The sequence below is a fragment of the Drosophila serrata genome, unplaced genomic scaffold (assembly GCF_035046125.1).
Source record: "Drosophila serrata isolate PLE 108 unplaced genomic scaffold, ASM3504612v1 contig_208, whole genome shotgun sequence".
NCBI classification, from domain to species: domain Eukaryota; kingdom Metazoa; phylum Arthropoda; class Insecta; order Diptera; family Drosophilidae; genus Drosophila; species Drosophila serrata.
This window is the reverse complement of record NW_028257106.1, coordinates 30,759-38,153: the sequence shown is the minus strand read 5'-3', so window position 1 is coordinate 38,153 and position 7,395 is coordinate 30,759. Positions and strand designations below refer to the sequence as shown.

The window sequence follows — 7,395 nt, the reverse complement described above, 5'->3', positions numbered from 1 at the left end:
TACTGGTTTAAGTATTTCCCAGTTTTGTCAGGCGAAATTTATTTATTCAATTTTAAATTAAATACAAATATTAGACACCCTCTTAAAACCGTGAATTATAATATGTACGGTGACACGGTATGCAATAATTGAAGGTAATTTACTTCACTTCCTTCACTTGCAATCCTGGTGGCAAAGACTGTTTTATTTTATCAGCCTTTTCCTTATCCTGAACGACAAGGGTGTAAAGAAATCTAGAACAACGAATCTTGAATTTGGTGTTGGCCGGATTCTTCTTGATTTTAACTGCACGCGCATCGGAACGCCGTGCTTTATTCAAAAAGTCCTTGACCTCTTTAATTTCACGTGGCATCTAAATGATAAAATAAATTCTTGTTAAGACATAATTATTTAACAAATTTAATACTTACATTTAGACGAACTAAACCAATTGCACAAGGCGAAGTAAATTGTGTACCGCTGGTTCCACAAAATAAAAAGAAAGAGATAAAAAATATATTTCCGGTTGTCAGTGCGGTTGCACCCTACGATGATTTTTCATGTATCGGAAAATTAATATATAAGAAGGTATTCATAATATACCATTCACACAGAGACACATTAATCAATGGTACGACAGCAAATTGGTCATGACAAGAACTTATATTTGTATTTTGTATTTTATAATTTTTTTTTCCATTATATTATTTCCATTCCAAAGACGTGATGGGGTCTTCCCAAAGAGATCCACCTGCCTTTCTCCGTTTGTTGATCGTTGCATAAGGTTTTTCCGTTCCAAATTTTACTTTTAGTTGTCCATCGGTTGTTCATTCCAGTTTAATTGACTTGTTTTGCTTATAGTTATGCGATCATTCTTCGTTGCAATTCTGGTTCTTTTCTATTATTTTTTGAAAACAAAGATGGCAAGATCCGGCCCGTTCCGACATACATATATACGAGTGCGAGTACATATAACTGCATAGTTTCATTCAAATAGCTATAAAACTGAGAGACTAGATTGCGTAGAAACGGACGGACGGACAGGCGGAGAGATGGTCATTGCTAGATCGACTTGGCTGTTGATGCTGATCAAAAAAATATATATATTTCATATGGTCAGAGGTGAGTGAAGGCACTGCGTTGCAAACTTCCGATTAAAATTTTAATACCCTGCAAGGGTATAAATGTCGCTTTACCATATTATACTGCCAAAGGAACAATCGAGAAATTAATTTAAAAGAATTAAAGTTTCGTATTTTCCAAAAAATTTTCATCTACTAAGAGGTTTAGCCTCTTATTCAATTATTTTTTGAAGTTAGGTTTTAGTTGTATGAAAATCCGACGACTATATTATACAGCTGTCATAAAAACAATTGTTAAATAAAGAGGAAAATACAAAGCTGTATATGTAAAACACTAGCGAAGGTTGGCATTACTTTGATGTTATTTAACATAAATATATAAAATTTATATTGAATAAACACCTGTACACAGAACTCGGTCGAATTTGTGTTCCCGTACAGGATTTTAAAACGGCACTGAAAAAATATTGTAATTAATATGCTTCTCGCTATCTCTTACTGCTTTAAAGAGGTATTTTTCTCTCCATACCATATTTAAAGGTGAATAGGCTGAAAGTTAAGTAAAAAAAATTACATTCTGCATAGCATACACTGCATTAAAAATATCAGTCGGGAGACAACGATTGTTTGTGCTTAGCTCTTAAAGATACTATTAGGGAAATTGATGAATACAAAAAAAGAATGCATAACAACTTCTGAAGAAGTTGCAATACAAAACATTTAACGTACAACTTCTTTGTTGAAGGCTTAGAGCATTTACTTTCAAGCTCTTATAGGATTATAAGGGATACTTAAAAATAAAATTTATGTAAAATTGTTTTGTGATTAAAATATATATAAAAGGAGAATTCGTAAAAAGTCCTAATAATTAAAACCTGAGAACTGCAAAAGTCCACAGGCACTCACGGTGCACCGAATAAATGTATGGTGATTAAACACCCTGGTGTTTTTGCTACCGGAAAACTAAGTATAAATACCAGCCTCAGAATAATGCAAAAGCAGGATCTAACACACAATGTAAAAGTTCAGACTTTCTCGCGAGCTCATTTGCTCTCGGTTAATGAAACGTTTATGAAAAAAGGCCACAAAAACCTGTCATCAGTAAAAATCGACATGTAAAGTCATGGCATTTTTCCTTTCTCTATAATAAAAAAGGGTTGGGTATTTTTTATTTGCGTTTTAACTGTTGTGGAAGTTAGAAGTAATATATGTATGTATTTTATCTGGCAAACGTAGAAGAAAGGTTAGATTTTGTAAAATTCAAAATATCACGTGATACTTTTTGATACAGCAGTAAATGCATATGGAAAACAGTAAAACTAAATTAAAACATGAAAGGAAGCTAACTTCGAAACGCCGAAGTTTATATACCCTTGAAGATATAACTTCGATGACTGGAAATCCATACAATATAAATTATATATATTTATGTTAAAAAACAATGAAGTAATAATGAATAATACATTCACCTATACATATTTTTTTTAATTATTGCTCCACATCCACATCCTATATGATATAGTCGTCCGACCCGGTCCGTTCCGACTTATATACGAGTGAGAGTATATAGAAGACTAACTACAAAGATTCATTCAGATAGCTCCAAAACTAAGAGACTAGTTTGCGTACAAACGGACAGACGGGCACACGGACATGGATAGATCGACTCGGCTGTTGATCCTGATCAAGAATATATATACTTTATATAGTCGGAGGTAACTCCTTCACTGCGTTGCAAACTTCTGACTGAAATTATAATACCCTGCAAGTGTATAAACAGTGGAATTATTGAGATAACTGCGGAACTAGATAGAAAATCGTGAAACAAAGTGTTTCTTGTGAAGAAAAACTAAAAGTTTAAATGGAAAATTACGAACTGAATTAAACAATAAACATTAACAGTGAGTTCTATTTTCTGCATGAAATAATCTTTTTTAAAGTACTTTATTTTAAACAGGACAAGATAAAAAACTGTTGGCCTACTTTTTATTTAATAATAATTATTATTGCAAAACAATACAACTGTCAAAAAATGGCCGACTTAAACACTTTTGATCACAAAAAAATACAGGAAGAGACGAATTTTCTATAAAAAGACTTGAAAATACATATTAAGTATTCTATAACTAAAAAATTCCAATATGCAATAAAATATATTCAACAGCTGACTTAACAGTTGTCATCTTAACAGTGGCGCGCTCTATTAAAAATTATTATATATATATATATGTATTATAGGGTTTTGGCCAGAAAAATTGGTCGTTCGCCCCTATGGTGCAATGTACAGATGAACCAAAAGCACCACGTTGATTATAAAACACTCGGTTCTTGTGTGTTTTGACTATTGTGTTACTGGTGATTATCCTACATTCACGCGTTGTTCAAAAATAAATGGGTAAAAATACAAAAATGTTAACTGCACCTTGCATAAGAGAGAACACTTATAGCACACACGAAGTTTTTGATGAATGTGTGTTTGCTTTACTTAGCCGGGTATGTGTGGCACCGGGACACAAATTACATTGGGTGTGAGTAAGGTGGCAAGAAGTGTCACCCTTGCAGTTCTCTGATAAAAACATTAATATTGCCGAAAATATTGGGTTCAAAGTAAGAGGCGTTGTGTATTATCAAGGATGTTATAATAAAAAGGTCCTCGTATGTAGTGTGAAATAATAAAAAAGTGGAATGTGATTATTTCCATAAACGTAACATTTTTGATAATCATCTAAATCCGAAAAATCAAATTTGAATGTGAATACATTATATTCTGTCGTAAATATTTTTCAAAATCTCATCATTGTCCCTATTATCAAATTAAAGAGCATCGTTAGTCCATGAAAGTATAAGCGCATCATTAAATGACTTTTCTGTTGCATTTTAAGTTAGGATGGGCTAGAGGATTATCGATGTATCGATAGGGATAGGTAGGATAGGTAGGTCCAAGGAGTGAGGCAAATGAGCGAATCGGGAAATTCGGATGCGGATTATGAGAAAGGATTCTTACTCTTTCTCTCGGCCGAGGCACTGAAGAAGTAACGTTCTGAAGGTACGGAACTGAGGGAATGAACCGAGGCCATAAAGGGAGGTGCTGGAAGAAAAAAACGTGAGTTCCCAAAGATTAAGGCAAAACGTGCGCGGCGAGAAAATTGGAAGTACGGAATTTTGGACGTGACCACGGCAAAGTTTTGTGAATTACGTTTCCAGCGCCGCTTTACCGTCGCCAGAGCCGTAGCCCAGACCCACCGTAGCCACCTACGCGTCGCCCAGAGCCGCCGCAGAAGCCCTGAGCGCCGCCAGCGCCGACGCCCGAAGCCGCCAGTGGCTACATCCGGTGAGTCCGTTTCTGCTAAAAGACGAACGCAAAGGTGTTGGCCATATTTTTGCCTCGGCAATACGCCGCCGGTTTCCAGGCCGCCTATCCCGTTGGGGCCACTGCTGAGGAACAGAATCAAATTAGTCTTAGTGTTATTTATTTATTGTTAGTGTTAGTGTTGTTTACCTTGTCCACCGCTTGGCCGTATCCTGGATCCAGGATTTGTGCAACACAAGCGCTGTGATCGAGGAGGGGAGGAGAAGCGTAGCTTGTACTTCTTCTCAAACACCCAAACCCTTCTAATTTCTCTTGGAGCTCCAGCAAGGATTCTAGGGACGAAAGAGGAAGTCTTGTGTTGGTGGCCCGATTGAGGCCAAGTTATTGAGGCGTTTCTCCTCCTGGAATTTTGAGTCGCAAAAAGAGGCATCCTAGGCTCGAGCGCATCCCTGGCTGAGGCCACGCTCTCGCTGGGAATAAGGTGAAGCCTATTGCACATTACTTACCTGCCATGTTAAATGTAAGGGCAAAAATGTTGTTTAATAGTGATTAAATAGAGAAATGAACATGAAGTAGAGCTGTTTACCTGGGGGAGATGAGCCGGTCGCCAGACCGCCTGGAATAGGCTCGGGCCCGCCGGAGATGTGTGATGCCCCTAAAAGACCAGGAGGCATCACAGGATGGGTGGGTGCGTCGTGGCGGAAATACCAATGCCACCAATTCGTGTCGTTCGCCTGTATTTGTTTGTTTATTTACCTTTTTGTAATTAGTGATGATAGTAATAGTGATGTGTCGAACCCAGCCCTGGCCCTTATGAGCTAGCCCGGCGTTGCCCGGCTTTGCAATATGACGCCAAAATTCAAAAACAAATAAAAGAATAGCGGGATGGCGATGTCTCGTTAGGTGACGTCCCGGGGCATCCAGCCTTCGCAATCGGTGGCTTGCATGGCCTATATTGATGGCCTGAAATTTTGTTGATATTGTTTCCTGGTTTTCTTTCCCAGTAAGGACGACAGGCTTGCTCCGCAGACGGACGGACAATTGGTTCCGGGAACAGTTCACAAGGGTTCTGATGTGGCAAGGGGGACACCCCGGGTGTGGAAACGACGTACTTGCATACCTCGGCCCACAAATCCATGCATAACAACAATTTTGAAGATAATCTGTGATATAGGAGATAGGGATACATGTTGTTTATTTAAGGTAGGTTACAGTGGTGAGGCCCATCCATTTAGAGCTAAGCTCCTTTTTGTTCCACTCCCTCTGTTTGTTGTTGTTGTTCACTCTCAGTACCACCCAGAGTCAGTAAGGAATCCTAGGACTGAAACTTTTAGCTTTCCTATACTTCCCAGTGACTCCATCTGGTAGGCACCAAAGTGGCGAAATCTGATGTGGTTTAGCGCTGGGCAGAAGCAGAGCAGATGTTCCGGTGTCTCTTGCTCTGTAGGTTGCTTACAGCTTCTACAGATTGCATTGTTTGGCAGTCCCAACTTCATTGCGTGTCAACCGATTGGCCAATGTCCCGTGGTGGGTGCCGAGAAACTGCTAATATCCCGCTTGCTGTTGGATAGCAGTTCACTGGTTCGTTTCTTGTCGTACCTCGGCCAACATTCCCTTGACCTTCTGTGATCGCTCTTACTTTGTCATTCTTTATTAGCTATCTGCTTAAAGTGGTCATGGATCCTTATCTGGATCGCGTTTCGGGAGATTAGCCCTGCCGAGCCTGCACGGGCTAGTTCGTCTGCCTTCTCATTTCCTGGGATCTCGTTGTGTCCCGGTACCCATGTTACTTGTACCTTATTATTGTCAGCAAGTCTATTAAGGGCCTTCTTGCATTCTGCCACTAGTCGTGAGTTCGTTTTCACGGCAGCTAGGGATTTTATAGCCGCCTGGCTGTCCAAGTAGATTCGAACTCTGTTGCCCCTGAGGTCCTGCCTGAAGGAAAGTTCGACTGCTTCCCTTATGGCTAGTAACTCAGCCTGAAAGACCGTCGCTGAGTTAGAGTCTTAGCGGCTGTGTTAACGCCGCTGCTCCCAAGAATCTTGCCGTTCCCGGCGCCGTATTCCCTCCAGCAATTGCTTGCCTTCAGTCTTACTGCGCTCTGTGCTGCAATATCCTTCACGAAAAGTTCTATCGGCATTATATTCAGGATAGCGTTGAGAGCAGCCGCGGGGCATGAGCGCATTGCACCCACGGCCCCCGCACTCGCTGCCCGTTGCATCCGTGTAAGCTTCGTTCTGTTGTAAGCCCTAGCTAGTGCCGGCCACCATACTAGGGCTCCGGTTGATACCTAGTCCGCAGGTTTTTGCCCATTCATTTAATCGACCAAGCGCACCCGTCATTATTTCGCTAATAACGTCAGGGTATGGTCCTGATACTAGCAGTACTACGACGTCAGCATATGCAACTGCTTTAACTCCACCCGTATTGAGATCTGTCAAAATGGCGTTCATATTTGGAAGCCAGAGTGGGGGCGATAATACCCCGCCCAGAGGTGTGCCTCTCTTCACAGTCCGCGTGAGGTGAGTGCCACTCAGTTCGGCTGTGATCGTCTTGCTCCTTAGCATGACCCCGATCCACTCTCTGATGAATCTCTCAATACCTAACAAGTTGAGGGAGCCCAGGATAGAGTCGGGGTTCACTTTATTGAGCGCGCCATCGATGTCTAGGAAGGCTGCCATTGTGTATTGCTTGTGTTGTAATGTCATCTCGACATGATGTACAACTACGTGTTGCGCTGTTTCCGTTGATTTTCCCTTGGGGTACGCATGCTGCGCATCAGTTGATGTCCCTCTAGAGACTCCCGGATGTGGACGTCCAGGAGTCTCTCTAGTGTCTTCAGGGCGAAGGAGGTGAGACTTATCGGTCTATAATCCTTTGCTAGGATATGCCCCCTTCTTCTCGGTTTCGGTATACAAATTACTTTTGCCTCCCTCCACAGGAGTGGGATGTGCGTCAATCTTAAACAAGCTTCGTAAATGGCTTTTAGCCATTTGCAAATGCTATCCTTGGTTGATTGTAGTA

At 40.6% G+C, this 7,395-nt stretch overlaps 1 protein-coding gene across 1 annotated transcript; it reads right to left on the bottom strand.

Annotated features, from left to right (window-relative positions):
* Positions 1 to 484, bottom strand: RpL38 (ribosomal protein L38). The gene is made up of 2 exons (XM_020954444.2): positions 411 to 484; positions 1 to 352 (listed from the first exon to the last, which is right to left on the bottom strand). The coding sequence occupies exon 2, from the start codon at positions 350 to 352 to the stop codon at positions 140 to 142; it is 213 nt and encodes a 70-aa protein (XP_020810103.1). The 5' UTR covers positions 411 to 484; the 3' UTR covers positions 1 to 139.
* Between the last annotated feature and the right edge of the window lie 6,911 nt (positions 485 to 7,395).